The 22,765-nt window shown below is 46.9% G+C and overlaps 1 protein-coding gene across 1 annotated transcript in view; it reads right to left on the bottom strand.

Annotated features, from left to right (window-relative positions):
• LOC117730638 (membrane-associated guanylate kinase, WW and PDZ domain-containing protein 1-like) overlaps positions 1–22,765 on the bottom strand; it is a 107,634-nt gene that overhangs the window by 18,269 nt on the left and 66,600 nt on the right. The window contains 10 exon segments of the mRNA XM_034532479.1: positions 6,878–7,531; positions 7,634–7,819; positions 9,623–9,742; positions 10,944–11,056; positions 12,093–12,150; positions 14,823–14,858; positions 15,497–15,579; positions 16,333–16,564; positions 18,837–19,076; positions 22,288–22,407. Of these exon segments, the coding sequence (XP_034388370.1) occupies positions 6,878–7,531; positions 7,634–7,819; positions 9,623–9,742; positions 10,944–11,056; positions 12,093–12,150; positions 14,823–14,858; positions 15,497–15,579; positions 16,333–16,564; positions 18,837–19,076; positions 22,288–22,407 (1,842 nt within the window).

Genomic DNA, 22,765 nt, shown 5'->3' on the forward strand with positions numbered 1-22,765 from the left:
CCCTTCCTCTCTCTCTCGCTCTCTCTCTCTCTCTCACCTCACTGCACACTATCCCTCCCTCCCTTTTCTTCCCTCAGCATCATCATCCACCCACCCTCTCCATCTCCCTCCCACCCCCACATGCTGGTAAGCACACGCGCTCACACGCACGCACGCACGCTCACACACACACACACACACACACACACACACACAGAGAAGGCAGCTTCCCGCTGCGCTCCCGACACAAGTGTGCTTAAGGTATGACTGACGGGTTTCAGCTCGAGTGAGCAGTGAGCAGAAATACCATCGCAGAAACATCCTGATCGCAGAGAAGCAACACAAAGGAAGACCGACGGACGACTACAACACGAGCAGAGAGATCTAGCCGTGAAATGTGCTCCTTAAGCACATCGCTGCCCCTCTCCCCCCCTTCCTCAACCCCTCCCTCCCTCTCTCCCTCTCGACTCTGCATGAAATAAACTGATGTATGAAGTTATGGAAATGAGAACGGGAGAAGGAGCGCTTGAAACAAAGAGAAAATGCAAAAGTCGCGGTGTGTATTTACCTCTGTAATATTCAAAATTCAACAATGAGTGGAGTACGAACCACACACACACACACACACACACACACACACACACACACACACACACCTCAATAGGCGCGTGGGACACATGTAAAGCATGATGGGTGTCTGATACAAGAAAAATGGGCCACTTTTATGTGTCAATCATTCAGGGAAACACACACCCACACACACACACACCTTCTTTATCGCTCAGACATCTGGATTCATTCGAAACCGACAGCTCCAACTGTGTTGCGTCTGCAGCTTCCCCCCCCCCCCCCCTCCCCCCCTCTGCTTCCGCTCCCATCTCTCCCCTCCTCCTCTAATTTCAATAAATAGGAATCATTCATTCAGGCGCTCATAATAATCCCCTGAATCAGATGTGGACGCAGATGCACAGTGTCAATCCCGAGGTATTCTCTCTGCTAAGCATGCTGTCAGTCCGCCGTTTGACTCTCCTTCATCCATCAACTGCAACTAATCTGCTGCTGCTGTCCGTCATCTCCGAGCGCTTCGAGCAGACACACCCGAAGGAACCGAGAACTGGACTCGGACACAAGGTCGATTCAGGTCTTTGCGGTGCAGATGCGCCTTTTAAAAAATATGACCGCGGAATCAATATGGTTTACTGTAAAAGCAAATCACTAAATGAGATTAATTTAAAGGTATAGCGCTCGACTAAACTGTGAGGCCTTGATGCCATTAGACAAACTGAAGCTACATTGTGCGCAGGTCAGCTGGTTGTGTGCGTGTGTGTGTGTGTGTTTGAGCCAACCTCCACCACTAATTGCATACAAGAGGGAGGAAAGAGCGGGTTTGGCCAGGTGGAGGACCTTGGCTGGCCCTCCGCACTGATCGCCTGAGTGAGGGAGCGCCTCCAGCTTCCAAATGCTGGACCGGGACCACTGTGCCCCCCCCCCCCCGGCTCATTTTATTCCGCTTACCAAAGCTTAAAAATCGGTGGCATTATTCACTGCATTCTTAACGGTGAATAATGAACGACTGCTCAAACTGCGGGGCGATAAATCTGCATGATATGCGTTTTATTTATACGATTAATGATCTATCAACCGATTATTGTGAATTACATTAACGCCAAGATTTGAGGACTGCGGTGATTATTTATTTTTTTATGGCAGAATATCAGTCATGTTCTTTCACCGCCTGAGGAACAACTCAACTTATGATTTAGACCCACAGCTTCCAACAGCGCGGGTTTATGACAACAACGCACAGTGGAGTCTTTTGCAAACACAGAAGGTAAGGGGTGGTGGGAAACTGCGACTATGAAAGCACTGACACATTGATTTCTGCCCCAGAAATATGAACTCGGCACATAAAATGCTCGCAGAGGAGATCTGCTTTGGATTATTTGCGACCCGCCGCTCTGGGTTCAGGTCCCGTACGAATGGACGGTTTAACAGACAGGAGGTGTTGTAAAAAAACAGGCAGCACAGCAGTCGCTAAACGGAGGCCATTATTAAGCAGATTATGTTGTCCGACTATAGAGTGTGTGTGCGCGCATGTTGGTATATCTTAGCGAGAAGCGATGGCTTCCAACAGGCAGGTCCATCTGCCACCGTGGCGACAGTGCCTGGTGACGGGGGTGTGTGTGTGTGTGCGTGTGTGTGTGTGTGTGTGGGGGGGGGGGGGGGCTGACAGACGGTCTCCAAGGAGTGAAAGGCTCACATCAGCTGTGGACATTAGCAGCCAGGATGTGACAACCCTGCAGAGTACAGCTTTATTTAGCCTGTGTATGTGTGTGCGTGCGCGTGTGTGTGTGCGTGTGTGTAAACAGTTAAATTAAATCTGACAGAGGAGCGTACCAATGTGACTAAATAGATTGCAAAGATGATTTTTTTTTAAAGGAACATAATATTCTTGTCATGGTGCTTTACAATAATAATAAAAAAAGATACCACGGAGTGTTTCGCTGCACTGAGCGGTCTCCCACAAACGCACACATCCATCCAGAGGAGACCCCCAGCGCAGATTACCTGCAGAGCATTGTCATAGTAACAAAGGATGGTGCAATGGTGGAGATTTACAACTCGCCCAACAGCTATGGAGGTGTGAAGAGATGGGAGACCGGTGAGGGGAGAGAGGCCCACCTCCTTTTCTCCCTGTGCAACAAGCAGTGGTTCACTGCACAAGCCTCTGGCGGAGGTGCATCGTGGGCACAGGTGGCGGGCGGGCCCTCCCCCATCATTGCTTTTGAGGACAGCAATGCTGTTCGTTATGGTGCCACTGGAACATGCAGTCAGCAGAATTTTTAATGCCAAGTGGGCAAAAATACGCCGCTTCCTGCCCATACCGGGAATTGATTTCCTGCTCCGGTCTGTGCAGGGACCCATCAGCAACATTTATCTCCTCCTAATGGGTGTGTACAAGACTGTATACGGGCCTCATGCCGGTAACTGGGAGTCTGTGCGGGTTATATTGGTTCACAGAATATCAGTGCGTGTCCTCAAAGATCCCAGAGTCCGTAGAACGCTTTTGACATTTTCAAGCTGCTCAAGTGCTCGATATTGAGACAATAAGAGCAATCTAATGTGGCGATGATCCACTTGGTGTTTTTACCCTCGTAAAGCCGCACGTCCATGGAAAAACAAGAAAGGAGAAGACACATTTCAACCCAACGCATAACAGGAGGAAATACACCTTCTGTGCTGCCACACCATCAATGCTCTTAAGAGTTTTCCCAGTAGCCATCAAATAACCTGCGGGCTCTGACATTGCTTTGGGTCTTTAGATTCTTATTTATTTAAAGGAGATACGAAAAGTGTCATCAAATGCACTGACATTTGCTAAATAGTTTAACACCTCTTGCCTGTGTTCGTCCCTCAGCCTGCCATTTGAAGTCCGCTGGCTACGTGGGAGAAGAGAAAGGATCCGTCTCTCATTCTGAGAGAAAAGTGCGAGGCCTGAGTGCCCAGCAGGGACTAATGTGTCACCATTGATTGATGAGTCATGAAGTGTGTGTGTGTGTGTGTGTGTGTGTGGTGGGGTGGGGAGGGGCAGGAGCAGAGCATCATGGGGGTTTTGTTGCCGCTCTTTCATCATCTCTCTGATCGTCTGACATCCACCGTTCTCTTCCTCTCCCTTCAGTCTGCAGCTGCCTCTCTACATGGCTACAAGCAGTGGTTGCAACCAAACACAATGCGCATTCATTGGAGCACCTGCCAGGTCGCACACACACACACACACACACACACACACACACACACAGGTGGGGAAAGAAAAGACACGCAGAGCGACCCCTCGTCCACGCTGAAACTAGCGGTTAGATTTGTTGTTTTACAGCCGAGAGCTGTGACGTGAGAGCTGCTGGGCTATTGAGAGGCTGCATTCCAGAGATCCGACACCCAAACCCCGCTTCTCACTGAGAAAAGGCTGCACAGCAGGAGTATGCGTGCCTCAAGACCCTGTTAACATTTACACCTGTTTAAAGGGAACACGGGAGAGGAAATTAGCTCCTGTGCTACGGTGGGACATCAGGGGCCACAATGAATTATGTGAGCTCATCAGTGAAGGCAGGAGACGACTGGCAGGGGAAAATGAGCACATTAGAGCGCTGTAATTAGACAAATGAAAGAACGCCGTTTCACGAAACACGGACCTGATCGAATAATAAATCATAAAACCGCTGTGTCTTGTGTGCATAACCAATGAAATGTCAAATCCTAACTTGACACTCTGACCTGTGGGTGGTTCTTCCTTCCAGCTAACTTGCACACATGCTCATATATGGTGAGAAAGTCAGTGGGAGAGGGGTTGAAGGGGCACACTTGTGCATCGGCCTCCTTAACGAGTGTGTATCGCTGGCCCTCAGGGATTGGCTCCCATCTTCATGTGGGCGAGCGGGTGTGAATCTACATACTGACAGTGGGGGAATGGAAATGGAAAATGGGGATGAAGCAGGTGTGGATCTCCACCAATTACAACTCTACCAGGCTCATTCAGCCTCAAATCCATAATTGAGCGTGTGTGTGTGTGTGTGTGTGTGTGTGTACATACATGGTCAGGGAAGAAGAGATCTTTGATGGATGGGAGAAGAGAGAGAGATTAAAAAGAGAGCACAAGAGAGAGAAAAAGATGTATGTGTATGATAAGCAACGCTGACATCACGACCCCAATTAGAGGCCAGTGCGTCTCGTTGCTGCTGGTGGAGCGAGTCGGCGTGAGAGAGCACGGAGGAGAGGAAGAGCGGGAGAGTAATTAAGGCACCGTATCTGGAACCTCGGTTTTATGCTCTCATGAGTGCAGCAATGTGTGTGTGTGTGTGTGTGTGAGTACAGTATGTCAGGCTTGTATGAAGGGAATGATGCAGTGTGGGTGGTGCATTGACACCATGTCAAGCAGAAACATCATTTTCTGGTCGTGGTGTTCCAGACGTGGTAAATGTGATAATTTGCAGTTTTATATAATTGGAAACTGAATATTAGTTGGATAGATTTGAAGACGTCTTCTCTTGACTTTTCATTCCTAGACAAAGAAATGAATCAACTGATCAAAGAAAACGTTGATTCATCAATAATAGAAATAATCATTAGTTGCAAGCCTAGGATCAATAATGGTTTGGGTTGTTCATATCTACCACTAATTACATTCTCACTCAGGCACAGAATTCACATCCCCGCCGAGATGCCAGGCAGGGATGGGTATTATTAAAAAAATGTCAATGCTAGTCAAGTGTGAAAAAGCATTTTGTTTGTTTAACAAAAGCAGCCAAACAAATGTTGTGGACGCAAGCAGCTGTACAGGAGCGTCGCCTTAATAAGATACCGTTAAAACAAAAACAAAAAGTAGTCACAAAAAAAAGCAAGTATGACTCTGACCATGGAGTCAAAGGCAGGTTTGAGGACTCGACAGCTTTGGACTGGTGCAGTGCTAGTCCCTGCGTTTACACAAGTCCTGCCTAACTGCCCTCTGTTTGATTGGCAGCCCATTAAGACCCGGCCCATGACGAGGCTGAATCCCATTATGGGATTGTGTACACTAATGTGATGAAGGAATACTACTCATTAGCAAAAGCCAGTGAGCGGAGTGGAACGGTTCGGTCTGTGTGTGTCCACATGGGGTGGGGGGGGAGAGAGAGAGAGAGAGAGAGAGAGAGAGACACTCAATGTGACTTGGCCGTCATTCATCTCACCGATTTCCCTCGACAGTTCTGATCACTTAACCCTACCAAGGAGATAAACAGTGCGTGTGATTGAAAAAACACACACACACACACACACACACACACACACACACACACACACACACACACGCGCGCACGCACGCACTTAGTTACTCTAATTAATAGGCTCCAGACAGTGCGTTTAGAGCTCTGGATGTCTGAGCGTCTGATGGGGATTGGAGGGGAAACATCAAAATTCAATCATTCCATTTTTATCCTCCGTTCACAGCTGCTTTGTTTCCATTTAGTGCTCCTGTGCGACGGTGATTCTCCATCAGAAAGCACCACTAAAGTCGGGCGTGTGCACGCTGAACGGAGGCATTCACGTGCAGGTGCACCGTTTTTCGCAGCATTGACTACCAACACTGGAAATGTATGTTAACAGCTCATAAACCGAGCCAGAGAGCCAAGTGGGTGGAGAAAAGGCATGCCAGCTTAATCCGTGGCATCTTTAAAAGGACTCATTTTCACAGGGGAATACGCTAAAAGCCTAAAATAAAGCTGACGTGTTGGTCATCAAACAAACGCGGCAGACAGACACAGAGGGGAGTGAACCTGGGCACTGAGTGTGAGGGAGAATATTCAGACTGACCAGAAACACCAGCTCAATCTTTCTCCTGTGAAGTTCTCTCTTCTTATCGCAGTTCCTTCATCTCCCTTTTAACTTTTCTTTTTCTCGATGCCTCTTTTCAATTTCAAGACGGCTCCGGTGCTCTGACTGTCAATACTGTTTGGTGGAAACACCTCTCTCCCGCTTCCCTTTTGGACACGTCCTTAAATGTTCTTTCAACTTTCTCTGTGACTCCTTTCCTTCTTTCTTATCATAATAATCCCTCCATCTTGCCATCTCTCCTTTGCTTCCAACCTCTATTTACATAAAGAAAGAAATATGGGAGTCAATAAAAGAGCTCTCTGTGAGCTGGGACGGCCTAATTATGTTTTTTGTCGTCAGCATTGAGCAGATTGATGGGAAAGGTTTGTTTGGTTTCTGCAATGCTTCAACACATAAATCAGAAACCAGGCATATAACTCGGCACCTGTTCACTCCATCTTCCCCCTCTCCGTCTGCTCTCATCAGTTACGATACCAATGACACATTCACAGAGACAATAAGCATGCATATGAAGGGTTCAGCCTCCTCTCACCTCTCTGCACCAGCATGGTGACCTCGCTGCCTTTGGGACATTTGCTGAGCAGGTCGACCACCTGGTTGTGCGACATGCTCTGCACATTTCTCTTGTTCACCTCCACGATGATGTCGCCCTCCTTGAGGCCACGGCAGCGCGGGTAGTCCACGATCTGCTTCACTCTCTGCCCTCCGCCCCCGGGACTGTCGGCGATGGTGAAGCCGAAGCCCTTGTCTCCTTTCTCCATGTGCACAGTGATGAGCTCTGGTTGCGTCGCGATGGACGAGGCCAGGTTGACCACATCGTTGTGGTAGCCGTGCTGGGAGGAGGTATCGGAGGCCATCTCCGCCGAGGGGCTGTAGGAACGGGGGAGGCCGTTGAGGGGTGCCCCGCCGTTGGTCGAGCCGACGTTGTGACCGCCGTGGCTGGACGGCGAGTTGTAGCTGTTGGAGGCCACCTGGCCGTTGACGATGATCGGGTCTTTGTTGTCGATAATGGCCACCGAGGTAACCATGCTAGTGTTGGGGTCATCGGGGTCAAAGGGCAGCGGGTAGCCGCGGCACAGCTCCAAGTTGACCATGGAGCCGATTGGGATGGACTGGAAGATCTTCACAACTTGGGCATGGGTGTAGCCCAGCACACACGTGTCGTTGACGCTCACGATCACGTCACCTTAAAAAAGGTGGAGAAGAGGGAGAAAGTTTTAAATCCGTATGTCTGGAATTCATTTGTCAAAGCCAAGTCCTTACTTATAACAATATTGGGTAAACCTACCTGTCTCCATTTTGCCATCGAGGGCAGCCGGTCCATCCAGGACCAGGCTCTTGATCTGCAGGAACTCGTCTGGCTCGTCGCCTCCCACAACAGTGAAGCCGAACCCCCGACGACTCTTTTTCAGCTTGGTGTTGATGAAAGTCCCGTTCAGCTCGGATCGGTTCCGGGTAAAGAAAGGCTTCCCTCCTGAACACACACAATTACATTTATATCTTTGTGAGACACCGATGTGACAACCCAAACTGAAGGAAGCAGCTTTGGGTTCAGCACAACTGTAATGGCTGTTGACTATGTGTTCTGGTCCGATGAAGAAATAAACTGGTTGTCTTTAGCGAATGATGGTCAGAAGATTTGAGAGAGGGTTCTGTCTCAGTGAACAGCTCTTATCATTCTACATGAGTTGTGAGGTTTTAATTAACAGAGATATCCACGATACACATTTCACGGTGGTCTTAAGTCGGGAGAACAATCCAAACCCAATTACTCATTCATCCTTTCTCCAACTCATTATCTGGCATTAAGGAGACAATGAAAGAAAGATACGAGATGGGATCAGTCTAAATCAAAAGCTTGAGTGAGGTATTCATCCACTGCCTTCACTGTTGAGAATGTGAGGAGCTCTGGGAACGACGGCGGAATAGGACTGGCTGAGCTCTCGCCGCTTATTAATCGACATGCCACAGAAGACGACTTCACACGCTTCGCACAAATTAATACGGGGATGTTGGCAAAGGTGAAGGAAAGAATGAAAGTATTGCACATTACAGAGAAGGGAGCGCAGAGGAGTGTGTGCTTCGTGACCAGCAGCACCACATTGGTAGTGTTAGTTTATGCATTCAATGAAATGCATTACCTTTGGAGTCAGTAAGTGCCCCTGTGTGTGTGTGGAGGGTGTGAGTGCAATGCCTAGTTTGAAGATACATTTCTTTTGTGTCATTTTCGCCTATATTTGACAGAAATGTGGGGGATGACATGCAACAAAAGGTTCTAAGGATGTTTTTGGTCACATGGCATGCGCTGTAAACATTAAAAAGCCTCTTTTTTTTTGGAGAACAGGAGAGCTATAACCAAACTGTGAACATAGATGGCGGCTTTATCCACAAGGGATCCAGAGATGCAAACCAGGAAGCAGGAGAAATGTGAAATGCAGGCAGATGGAAACAGAGATTTCGAATGACGCCTTTCTCGAGAGGAATGTCGAGGCCATGGACGCCACAGAGTGGTGGGGGTGGTGGTGGGGGGGGCAGAGGCTGGAATCGAAAGACGGAAAGATAGACACCAGCAACAATTGAACCGGAGCAGAGAGCGAGAGAGCAAGTGGGGATGTGAGCTACAACATAAAGAGATTGATGAGGGAAAAGCAGAGATGTCCTGCAGAGCAGCAAGGGAGAGTAAGAGGGAGAGACGGGGCGAGGCAGTTCATTCTCTGCCATGGCTGAGCTAATTAGACAAGCTGCTAGTGGGAGGCAGGAATAAAAGGAGCTGGCAACACACAGTAACGGCAACACACAGTAACGGCAACGGCAACACACAGTAACGGCAACGGCAACACACAGTAACGGCAACACACAGTAACGGCAACACACAGTAACGGCTAGACACCGTGTCGGGAGGTGTTTGTTTTGCTAAATGGTGGATGAAATCAGGCCATTATTTCATACAGAAAATTGAGCAACATATCAGAGGTTCCATGTAAATCAACATGTGGCCGCAGAGAAGACAGAAGTGACAACGTAAATGTCCCTCGCAGAGTTTGTTAAGCAAATGCAAACACTGCTCTCTTGGAACACACGTAGTCTAATGTACATACTAGATATTAAGACGATATATGGAACAAATGTATACAGAAGACAGTCAATACATAACGCGGCCTGAGGAAAACAAACTACACCGCACAATCTGTATTTGGTTTAGCCTGTAAACAGAAGAGTAACGATCGATCCGGTTTTCATGAAGTTTCACACTAGTTTTAAAGAGATGGGAACTTACGTTTCTGCCCCATGGCGTTGGGCATCGGAGGTCCTTTCTGAGGGTCCCTGTAGGTCTCCTGGTGGTTGGCAGCATAGCTGGCCAGTGGGGCCCCCGCCAACGCCGAATCCTCGATCCATTCTGAAACGGCAAGAGGCACATGTTCTCTAGACGGGGTCTGGGCAGTTGCACAGTTGACCTATTCGTGGAAGAAACTGGGGCGAAGGTGCTCCGGGACAACGCAGCCTAGTGTGCTGTGTGTTTTGCTTCCTATGACACGCGAGGAACTTGTGACGGATTGGTTCTGAAACGCAAATAAACCTTTTGCTGGTCTGATATTTAGGGACAAAACATTCCCACCGAGCAACAAGTGAAGGAGCGTGGTTCCACAACTCTGACTACCAAGATATCCCGTTAAACCTGAACGTTACATGTATCCATTACATTGTAACAGCTCGCACAAACTACATGAAGCTTTTAGCGCTGGTTCACGTCTCTCTATTGAATACTGGAGGCGTGTGAAGAATAGAGCGGCCCATTGCCTCATAATGGCCCGCGTCTTTTATTTATCACCTTGTTACGGCATCGCGGCACCAATCGGACGACAACCTTCATTAACATTCTGAACAGTGTGACGGAATCAATGCAGGAGTGAAAAGAATTGAGAAAAACCCCGGCTTGATGGTATCGAGTTTTTTCTGAAGAGAGATTGAAGCTTTCAGACGTGGGACTGAAATCAGCAGGCAATCGAGTGGAATCGAATGATTTCTGCTGACCGAGCAGAAGGCGGCGCGCGATAGGACACTTCCCATGTGGGCCGGCCTGCATTTACAATTAATCTCGGTCTTCGGGGCGTCCTGTGAATGCATGTTTCAGACGGGAAGCGGGAGCGACCCGAGGTTATCAATTAGCTGTGTGGTGGCAGCTTAACGATGGCTGTTAATACTGGTAGCACTTGGAGCTCATTAAGAAAGAAAGCAGATCGCTCTCAGTGGAAGACAAACTTACCTTTCTTCACCCAGGGAAATAAGCTTTCAAGTTATTGCCACAAACAAGTGTCCGAAGCAACCCGAAATGAACTTCCAAAAAGGCCGCGTGTTACAGCCGCAAATAATAAGTATGCCTTTATGGAAGGGCACTTAGCAAATCATAAAGGCAGTAGCAGGCGACATCAAGAAACACTGTGGCAGTAGTTGTTATAAAAAGACACAATCTCGCACGCACACACACACACGGACACAGAGAGACATATGCAGATAACTCAGTCAAACACATGGAGAGAAAGAAAGGAAATGACGCCCTTGGTGGGGGCTTGTGAACGAACCTCGGATGTAGCGCTCACCTTCGGGTGGCTGCTGGCTTTGGGGCTGAGGCTGCTGAGGCTGCTGCTCCAGCTGCCTGCGCCTCTTAGCCTCCAACATTGGATTCTCATACTGGGTCTTCCTGTTGATATGACTGTTGGGACGGCGGAAGGAGGGACGAGTGGACGGAGGTAGAGGAATAAGAAATTAAGGACAAGGGGGGGGGGGGGGGCAGGGTTGAATAATAGGAAGCAGAAAATAAAGAATAGAAAACGTAGGATGTAGGAGGAGAAGTAAATATCAGGAGGAAAAGTAGAGCGCAGCAGGGAGGGAAAACAGACACAGTGCAGAGGATACGGGAAACAAAAAGAAAAGAAAAAGAGAGAGAGAGATCGGGTCAAGAGAGGGAGGGGGGACACATGGCGATAAGCTTTGATTAATACACAGTGGAGCAATACGCATGCATCCATCCATACGCCACACACACACACACACACACACACACACACAGGAAGCCTTCTCTGACACGTGCGTGACACAATCGTGGCCACAAGTCGCTTTTTTGTTGTCGTTTTGATAAAAAGGGCTTAATTCACAGAAGCACATCTTCCACACCACACACCCCCCCCACTAACCTACCAGCACTGAGAGATTACACCTGAAAGCACCACATTCTACACCACACGGAGGAGATGAACAGGAGGAGAACATTGCAGAGACAAAGAACGGGAAGACATTAAAAATGACACAGTCTCGAGCCCCCTGGTGCTGCTTTGAACGATATCAAAAAAACGCTTGAAACATATTCGTAATAATGCTGAGGCCCTGGGGCTTTACACAAGAGGAGATATACACACACACACACAGCATGTTTTCCCGAATGATGGCGATACAAACAAAATGGCCTACATTTTACTGTACAACAAGAGACCAAAATTGCTGCAGCGAAACTCTCGCTGTGACGTCTCGCAGCTCTAACGTCTATAACATGCGTTACCGTAACATACATTAGAGCTGCTGCTGTTTACAGTGAGGTCAAGAGCTTCTGCTGCTGGAATGAAAACCAGCGAAATCATTTCTTTGGAATGCGTCAGAAGAAAAATGGAAGGCCGTTTCTTCTTCATTCCTGCAGCGTCAGCCTGTGCATTTACAGGAGTGTCGGATGCCTTTGCATACTGTGCGTCACTTACTCAACGTAGTAGACCCCGTACACCGGATCGTCTATTTTCTCCCATCCTGGTGGAAGTTCTAAAAATACAAAGAAAATAAAAACAGGACAAATTGTGAGTGAGACAGAGGAAACGCTGAAAACTCAAGGCTGTAACGTTGCTGGGGGGGCCGTGTATCCAGGCATCAGAGGCAAGGCCAGTGGAGACCTTTTGCCTCCGCATCGTGCCAGTCAGTCTCCAGGGCCAGAGTGACTCAACAGCTTCACAGGCAGGTGTTTGTGTGACTGCACCAGGACCGACTGAAAGCCTGCTTCGTGTGAGGACGTGGCTCTCTGAGCGGCCGACACTCATACAGAGACTTTTCAGAGAAAGTACAGAAAAGATATGAATATGACGGGGGGCCCATTTTAGCAGCCGCGTTTGCCGGAGGAGGCATCGCCGTCACCGACAGAGCCGTCTGATTACAGCAGCGTTGATTATTGGCTGGCCTCCACATAGATAATGTCAGGGGCTTCGAATTGGCTACAAACACAGATTGTCCAATAATCCTCTCCTGTAATGTATCAGTTTTACATATCATTACCCTCTGCCAATTAAGCCTGGCCCTGCGTGCAAGTAGATGGTAATTACAATCATAAAACTTGAACAGACTCCCTCTGCTTTCTAATGAGGAGAACCCTTAGTTAGAGTGGAGTCAGCGGCAGATGCAAGAATAAAAAAAAAAAAGGAGGAGGAAAAAAATCCAGATGGGAATGTTTAAACTGTACGCACGTAACACGCACGCACCACTACAGATTACAGTTGTTAGACCAGGCAGTAGGCTAAACGGATCTAGAGCGACCAAATCTGGATTTAGAGTCGTCAATTTGAATTACTGCAATTCCATATTTTCAACACCTGCTAAAAGCAGCGAACACAAAAAAAACAACAAATGCAGCGAAATGAGAGAGAAGAAGAAAAAGAAAAAGGCGCCAGTGCTGTTGAACAGGGTGAACCCACAAAGCGGGCGCGGTGAATTATCATTCAGAGTTCTCATCTGGAACGTGAAATGGAACGCGGCCCCGCGTCGCCTGCCGCAACATTTTAATCACCCACTCGATTTCACACCGCGCTGGTTACGCTCCTGGAGGAGCACCTGTGGCTGTGCGTATATATGTGTGTGTGTGTGTGTGTGTGTGTGTGTGTGTGTGTGTGTGAGAGAGTGTGTGAGTGTGTGTGTGTGAGAATGAGAGTGAGGACATTTGGTGCTACAACGTTCTCAACAGTATGGTATACATTTCAGTGTAAACGCGAATGAGAAAGACAAAGAGAGAGAAGTGTGTCCCTCATCCAGTGTTTCCTGCTCACACCGTGTCCCCACGACGTCCTTCATCCCAACTTCAGGAATATATTGTGAATTCAAGCGTGATGAATGGCATGTTTAACTATGTGCATCTCATTCTCTTGATACTGTGCTGCAATTAATTTCTCATGGGTAAGCATGTACTGCAGAGGCCCTTTGAGAGAGAGAGAGTGTGTGTGTGTGTGTTCGTGTGTGTGTGTGTGTATGTGTGTGTTTTCATATAATGCTCGAGTCTGCTCCTTCTCAGAGAACTGAAGTTAATTGCGTTCCGTTGCCCACCTGTATTGGATTGTGTTGATCAATAATTATTGAACATGATCCAATCAAGGGCAGTCTTATGGACTCATCTGATCTCTTAACACGGCAGCTGTTTCACACAATAACCAACGGGAGCTGCTAACAAGACCGAAGCCCTAGATGGAGAACTTTCTTTGCATGTTTGTGTGGCTGTATCGCTGATGAGAGCTAGAAAGAAGCTAAACATTGTGTTGTACTTCTCTTTCGCATGGCATTTAGTCATCTGACTTAATGTGAATATAAAAAAATATTGATTAATGCAGCTTTAGCAGATCCTGAAAAAAAATACCCAATTCCAATACATATTTATGGCTCATATATATATATATATATATATATATATATATATATATATATATATATATATATATATATATATCCCTGGGGCTGATGAAAACCTTTCCAATCCCATTTTGCAAAAGTGAAACTAATTACAAATCAAGCTAAAAGAAGAAGTCAATAGCAATACACAGTCCATTTGGTGAAATGTGTGGTGCATTTATCATTGTTGTGCCTGTATTTCAATATACTACAATCATGAATCAAATATCTCCTCTCATGGAATGACATCATTCACTATCTGTGCACGGTCTCCAGACACCGTGCATCCTGCAGTGGCCACGCTGCTGTGTCTGATAGGCCAGTTAGTGTGCTGATGGGCCACAGGTAAAAAAGAAGATGAAAGGCCTGTTGTCGTCTGGCTCAGACAGACGCCCATTAGGAAATCATCATTGGAATATCGGCCTGGTCTCTTGTGTATGAAATGAGGCGTGAACGTGCCTGGTTTGCTGGTGGGCAAGTTGACAGTCGTGTCCGGGCCGGTTTTCTGATCACACCCATTGTGTGTTTGATAAAAAAAATATATAAACCACGCACTGAGAAGGTCAAATCAGCCCGGCATAATGTGTCATTTATAGATCATTGGAGTCATTGTCATCCGTCAACAGCAAATTACTCTGTACAAGCTTTTGGTGGAGGCATCTTCATATCGGTATGACGATGTGCGCTCTTAACTTAATTCAGCTGGAGGTTTTTGAATTGCAACAAGGAATCGGAGTCTAGGTGACACAGAGTGATACAGTGAGAGTGAAACAGATGAGGGAAGAGCCTACCTAGGTCATTGTCCAGCTCCTCCGTGTGTACCCCTTCTTCTCAGGGGGATGGACGGCACAGCAGCGTTGTGAAATGAAAAGAGAAGGGGGGGGGGGTACATCTGTGAGTCAGTCAACAACATCCGAGAGCCGCAGCCTCATGCGACACAAATCCCAAAGCACGCTTTCCCTCAGTGGAGGTCAGGGAGGGCGTTGCTCCTTTGAGCTACACGATACGACTGATGCCCATAAGTCCACGAAGCTGTGGGGCATCTCGCTCCGACCAGCAGCTGAGGGAAGGAGCAGAGCAGAGCCACCCAACGACTTTCGCCATTTTACGTGACCCAACACTGACACCCGAAGGCTGCGGAGGGAACCACCGCTCTCTGTGATGTTCCTGAACAGGGAACAGGAAGGGGTTCTCTAACCCGGGCATTAACAATCTAAATATAGGGTTAGTTAATTGAACACACATGAGAAGGATCTAAAACTAGTAATTTACTTACTGAACAGGTGGTTGTTTCTGACAGTTATTTAACAATAATGAGAGAAACCTCTATTTTTACAAGAATTCCCAAGTCCACGCCTGAAGCCCTGTTCAATAGTCTGTGTCATACAATGGGTTGGAATTTGAAAGGAGTGGATTTGACATGAACACAGAGAATCCCGTCGGTCGTCATGCTCAGTGAACGTACCATCATCTTCACATTCCTCCAGGGGTTTCTGAGGCTTTTCCAGGCACCGAGGGTCTATCCAGGAGGTGGTCTTTGTGTTGTGGCTGCAGAGAAAATACACACAAATAAAATGACATAATGGGAAACGTCCTCATACCCTTGTATGTAGCAAGAAGGGTCTCCAAGATGCTGACAGCATTTAACGGGTTAGTTGGTTTGACACAAACTCACTTGTTAATTATGTTAATATTAGGTCAACAGGACTGACAATTAGAGCCTTCAGAACAATTTAGCCCAAATACCGGCCCAAAGAAAACACAAAACTCCAGTGTGACTTTAGAGGAAAAGCTCTTCCACCATTCACTTTAAACACAGACTGCAGAGAATTAGAGTCTTGAATAAATCAGTGAACCTGGACTTTGCTTTTATGAATGTTCTCACATGGTCACAGGGCTCTTCGTGGGAGGTTTTAGGATCGAGGCCGAATGAAAAACAACAACAAAAATAGCAAAACGGAACAAAATGTACCCGAAATACATTTTTCTTGCCGACTCAATTGCCCAGTTTCTTATTCAAGTCTGCCCATATGCATGAGAGTGGCTGCATGTGAATAACGTGTTTAAAACTCGTTTATTCTGCAGTATGTTGTATGTGATGTAGAACTTGCGTGTCTTTTAGTTCCACACTTTCTAAAAAAAAAAAGTTTTAATAAATGTCCACAACAACACGCATCACATGAAGCAGAAACACAGATATGCAAAGTGAGTACGTTGACTGCATGGAAGTCTGAGAAAATTGTTTCTACGCTCTAAAAGAGGAAGCTGGAAATGTTGCGTCCAGACTGTGAGTGAACTTACTCGATGAAGTAGACCTCTCCGTTCTCGGTGTAGGCCATCTCCCAGTTGTCGGGCAGAGTTCCCAGAGGATCCTCCGGGGGAGGATGGCTCAGGTAAGAGTGTGACTGCTCAGTGCTCTCCGTGGTGGCCGATGGCGAGGGGGTCCTCCCAACGTAGGGCGGGTCACTCTTGCGCGTAGGGGGGGCGAAGGGGTGCACCGAGTGAGGAATGTCGTCTACTTCACTAGAATCTCCTGCAGAATTCAAGGCAAACGGGACAGAATATTTTGGTTACAGGAAGCAGAGACACGTGTGAAACAATGTGGGTGCCACCAGAGCAGCCTGGAAACCAGAGAAGAGGTTTATGTCTGAGGAGATACAGGACAGGTTTCAGCCTGGTTGTTAACACGACTACGGAATCAGGAAAACATCGAAGGGGAACGACAACTCGGATGCCTTCTGTATCATTAAAATGTTTCCAATGAAACAAATCGCATTTACCTGTGCAGTCAAAATTCATCCCCGGCAGGAGCCGTTTTTAGAAAGCTATCTAGCCTTTTAACTAAAACCACCGCATTACACTCACAGCCACAGAGACATTTACTTCAGTTAAAGAATGCCGAGAGTGGGCAGTTCACACCTACAGCCATGGCTTCTGAAGTGCTAGCACCTAATTTCCTGTTATCTCATTTTCACACTCACACTTGGACTGGCACCCTCAGAGCTGGCGCAATCACAGGCGGCAAATAAACAACTTTTGGGTCCCACCTTCTCAAAACACATGGCAGAAACAGCTTTAGGGCCGAGTCAACCTCCACACAATGCCTACCGACCTACTAACACACAAGAGGAGACATTACAATTAGAAATGGGGGGGGGGGATATTATTACTCAAAGCAATCAGAGAAAGTAAAATACATTTAAAAAAAACAGCACTTATGTCAGCATAGTGCTTCCAAAAATGTTGAATGTCCTCTAATAAAACCTCCCTCTAATTCACGAAATACAAATGACCGAATGCAGTTTAAGACTGCTTACAGAAATGGAGGTTGCTCAGTCATCCACCCTTCTGCTGCTTGCAGCCAGATGGCACTATTTTACATTTTTTGACGCATAGATACAGGCAGATGTAGTCAAACCCAGAGAGCACTAACTTACCAATCAAAGACGCTCTTGTATGCTGCTGCCTCTCACCACAAAGTGCTCTCTCCACCTCCTTTGTGCTCTTTCTCCTACTTCTTCATTTATGAGCTGCTCCTCCTTCACAGAACACAATCCTCCCTTTGCCTCGCTTTCTTTCTCTGGCCAATCCTTTTCAGACTTGCCCACTTTGCTTTTTCCCGGCCACTCCCTCTTTTTTTTCTATTTAATTTCCTGCTACCTTGTCTCCACTTGCATTCCCTCCCACTTCATCCATCACAACTAAATATTCTGTTGTTTCCTCGCCTTTCAAACCGGGCTGCAGAAAGCAGGGTCGCATTCAAGCGTTATACTCCGGAACAAACAGAACGCAGCGTCTTCTCAGGCTGCTGTTGAAGACGGCCTGTGTACTCACTGACTTCAGGTTCGGTTTGTTTGTAAAGGTGACCACGCCAGCTGATGAAGCATGCGAGTCATGGTGTGAGTTCCGAAAAAGAAAATGGCAACAAACCAACAGAAAGTGGCGTGCGGACCGTCACTTGACAGTGTGCCTGTGTGACACTAGCCAGCCTGTGTGCTGATGCCAAATGTGGCACTTCATGTTGGCTGTTGCCTGTGTGTGGACCACAGTGCCGGCCTGCGATTGGGTATCCAAATAAATGAAAATTGTGCCGAAATCCAGTGGAGACGGGCTGTTGGAGCATCTGGCTCCAGAATGTGTTTCAAATGGGCCTTGAGTGACACGACAATGACTTGTTTTTGGATTTCACCTCCATACTGAGAGTGGAGCTGCTTTGTGGATAAGAAATGCACATATGTGCTCAACTAAACAGCCAGAGAAAAAAAAACAGGACTGTGCAGGCGGTTCAGTAGCAGACTTCCACTGCACGGAGGAGGTTTACACCGTTGCATGGTCCGGTCTTGAATAGTTTAGGGTGTGGTGGGTTGCTTTCATTGTCAAGTCACCCATTAAATATAGTCAGTTGTTTAGTCTCAACTGTCTTATGTGACGTCTTCAAATTGACAGAAACCCAATAGTATTGACGTAGCGGGTTATTCCAGCTATGTAGTATTTTATCTGTATAAAATTGGGGGACCTGATACCCTGACATGAGTCCTTATCCTGGGTCAAACCCCCAAAACACTGGATGCTACATTTCCCATAATGCAACTGGGTAATTATTAGACCCTACCTGACTAGTAAACAAACACACAAACTCGCTGTTAAAGATGTGTCATCAACAAATCCAAGCAAGTAACCCTGATGACATCATCAGAGTCCCTCGAGAGCTAAATACATGTTTTCACGGGCAGAGTTGAACTCTTCATCGAGAGAAAACACAAAGAACTCTAGTGCAATCTGTTAGCCCCGCCCCCTTCACATACCTGTAAAGCTACTGTTCATGTCCGGGAGGTCCTCGTCGTCCTCCTGCTGCTCTCCAGGCCCTATTCCAGCATTGTGCATGTCATTGTAGAACTTGCGGCGTCGGGGAGTGGAGTGCTGCGAGCCCGGCAGGCTACCGCTGAGCCCGTCGGGCAGTGGGGCATCACCGCCGCTACCGCTACTGTTAATTACTTTCCCACTGGGGGGCTGCACCGGTGGCTTGGGCGTCCCATAATAGTTTCCTAGGCAATGAAAGGAGACGGCAGGGATGGGGGGGCGGGATTTCAAAAAGACAGAGAAAAGAAAAGGGTATTTTAGTAGGAGGGGGTCAAAAGGTTGTGTGCGTGTGTGTGTGTGTGTGTGTGTGTGTGTGTGTGTGTGTGTGTGTGTGTGTGTGTGTGTGTGGGGGGGGGTAAAGCCTTTGTATGCAAATAGAGAGGGTGGGTTTGTCTGTGGAAGAATGTGACTCTCGTTCAGAAGACTTTGTTTTACACTAACTAATGAATGTTTTACTCAAACAATATTACGTACATTTTCCACTATCAAGTACCGTATTTTCCGCACTATAAGGCGCACTTAAAAGCCTTTAATTTTCTCAAACGACAGTGCGCCTTATAATCCGGAGCGCCTTATATATGGATTCATTCTGACCTCGAAGCGATTTTGTGTGGTACACGGCGCTCTGTCAAAATGTTTTTGTGCGACTTTGATAAACTACAAAGCCGCACCGCTTGCAGCATTACGGCTACCGTTAGTCAGGAGCGTCGCAGAGTAATACATACTGTGCTTCGCCATAATATTACAGTGTGTGTGTGTATAAGGACCCCAAAATGGCACCCATCAAGAGACACGCTTACGACGCGGACTTCAAACTCAAGGCTGTCAGTCACGTAGCAGAACATTGGGAATAGAGCAGCTGCGAGAGAATTCAACATTAATGAATCAATGGTACGGAAGTGGAGGAAGCAAGAAGATGACCTGCGCCAAGTAAAGAAGACCACACAGAGTTACGCTAACGTTTGATTTAGCGGTATCAGACTGTTTTTGTTACGTGTTACAACTGAACAAGGTTGGGAGTTATTGTGAACACGTTTAAAAAAGTTTGACTGACTGACTGTTTTGTTTCGCTTAATGCGCCTTAGTCGGGTGCGCTTTATATATGAAAAAATATCGAAAATAGACCATTCATTGACAGTGCGCCTTATAATCCAGTACGGTAAGTTGATATTTTGAGAGACAAGAGTTGATACATTGCATTTGAAGACACAAGCACAGTCGTAGTTTTCTTCCAAATAGTTCATTTAAATATCTGAAGGCATTTAGTGAAGCAGTTTGCAGCCAGACTTTGTTCCAGTTTCAGATAAACTGACGAGATGATAAAACATGCAGAGATGATTATTTTTCCTTGTCATCCAAAGTGATCCAAAACTTGAAGGCAATCGAAAAAGGAATCTTCTCGTCCAGGTGGCGAAGTTACAGTCGAAAGGATAAATTGGAGAATTCACATTTTTCCCAGGAGACATTTTGACATAGCAGGAAAAGCACATGAGTAATTGATCATAATAATTAATACCGACTGCCATCTCTGCCATGAAGAAAAGGTTCATCAGCAGTTCTCAAAATAGCTTTTGAATGATTAAACCTGTCCAAACATTTTAAGTGCCAACACACGTGGTGTGTATGTTGTAATGTATTGCATTCCTGTACCAAAACATACCACAATGTTGCCGTTGAAGACAGTAAATAGGCTTATATATAGTCAGTAAAACCCATAATGAGGATGTTTTGAACACCACAGTTTATAGCACACTGACTTAAACTGAACGCTGATTCAAACCGTTTGTTTGATAATTTCCGTCCATTTTCAGTCGTTTAGCAAACACAGAGTCGTCTCACAAAGTGTAATAAATTCAGTACTAACGGAATACAACGCATTCGCAAAGCCAAAAATAAGCTATTTTAATCGCGTGAATGCCGAAGCCTTTAAAGTGACAGGCAGATATCTGAACGCTTCTGATTTCATCAGCGGAGTTGAGCGGCCATCTGTCAGAAGTCCATCGTTATGGAACAGTGAACCAGCCAAGTGGACACAGCAGACGCTTAATTAAACCTCGTCTGACTGAAGGCAACAGTCATGATGTTGTCATGTTGCCGTTCACAGTCCTTCCAGTGCGACTCTCGTTGTGGTCTTTCAAAACTTTCTCACTTGCTGATTAAATGGACTTTTTTTAGCTTCCTTCTTTTTGGATGGCCGGCGCTCCAATGAGTCGAACACGGAAAATGCATTCCTTCATCCCGCTGTGCGAGGAACTGGAGCATCAAAACAAATGCATTTTCATGCGTTTGATGCAGACTGTTATTGTTTGTCTTGATTTGAATGTCTAATGTTCAGAGGTTGTTCCCAGAGGCTACAGGAACTATGAAGACAGTGCATACGCTGTGTATGCATTCAAATGGTGAGCAGAGAGGGTGATCATTGCATTTATTATTATTATTATTAAGACTAGATAACCTGCACATGACGACTTTTCCCCATCGACATTTTTTTTTGTGCTGTGTGTGTCCGTGTCAGTGCGTCTGGCCTGCAAAAACAGAAATCCACCAAACACTGGTACCTCGAGGCCGTGTACATCCAACACATACATGTTTTATGAATATACCTTTGTGATGTTGCTTCCATGTAAGAAAGCGCAATCAAGATTTTTGACAGCAACCTTTTGAACTTTCCCCATCAACTTTTTCCCCGCCGTCTACTTTTACTTCAGCCGGAGCGTTCCAGAGTGTCCGAGAGCTACTTCCAACAAGCCCCAGAGGAAAAGGAGTTAAACGTGTTGCCGAGGGCCGTCTTGAGCTCCATTCGCGTCGGACGGAGTGATCGCGGTAGCGGCGAATACCAAAAACGAGCGAGCGCATCACAACATCTCTCACGTCTTCCTGCTGCACGAGGACGTTCTGAGGAGCCGCTGTTCAGACGTACTTTATCCGTCTTTCTGCGATGGGTTTACTTTTGATGTAAAAGCAGAATCTAGAGTGAAGAACGGTCTCTTCGACTCGAGGGGAGTGACACCACAACTTGACTGTTGCGGGGGCGGACATGTTTCGAGCGGCGGCTAGAGGAGACACGGGTTCCCTCCCGCTGTGCCAGCAGTTGCACGGCTGATTGGCCTGGACAGGGACACGACACGCCCGTTTGCTGACGGGTTGGAGGTACAGAGGGACTTGGTTATTATCTGCCACGCAAGCAGGCACATCTGTCCAAAGTCACGCTCAATGCCAATCCACTATTTAAGCTTGTTCGCGTATTGACGCGCAGAGAGGAGAAGAGTGAAAGTCGTGTCTGAGAACTCCTCCAGTAAAAAGGTTTGAATGGAAGCGAGCCTCGTTTAAAGCCTCGAAAAAACACTTGCGCAGCGTCACAATACAGCCGACCAAGTGTGGGATTTGGGGATTTACCGTCATACGTTCCGATCTCCAACAGGGTCCCACTCTTCTCCAACTCCAGGAAGTCCTCCACTGAGAGGAAGTTGTAGTCCACGCCAGGAACTTCTCCGTCACGAGGGGTGCGGGTTGTACCTGCACAATGAATCAGAGAGAGAGAGAGAGAGAGAGTTAGCAGACTAGAAAGAACAACAAGGAATACTGGTCAAGATTTCTTAGTGGCAGCTGGCATGTGATAATTCACGTTCATCTGGGTATTCACTTCTTGTACCAACAAAAATGTAGTTTTCTTTTAAGACGTTAGTGGTTTAACAGCCATATATTCTTACTACAATCTCTACATTTCCTGGATGTTAGGTAAATTAGGGGGAAGGGTACTATGCAGTGTCATATATAGCGTGACAGCAATCTCCATTGTTTGCTGTGATCTTCCTTCACACTGGGGTAGAGTGTGAGGTATCGTACTAGCACCTTAGTGGGATCCTGCCATATG

This window comes from Cyclopterus lumpus, chromosome 5, assembly GCF_009769545.1.
Source record: "Cyclopterus lumpus isolate fCycLum1 chromosome 5, fCycLum1.pri, whole genome shotgun sequence".
NCBI classification, from domain to species: Eukaryota; Metazoa; Chordata; class Actinopteri; order Perciformes; family Cyclopteridae; genus Cyclopterus; species Cyclopterus lumpus.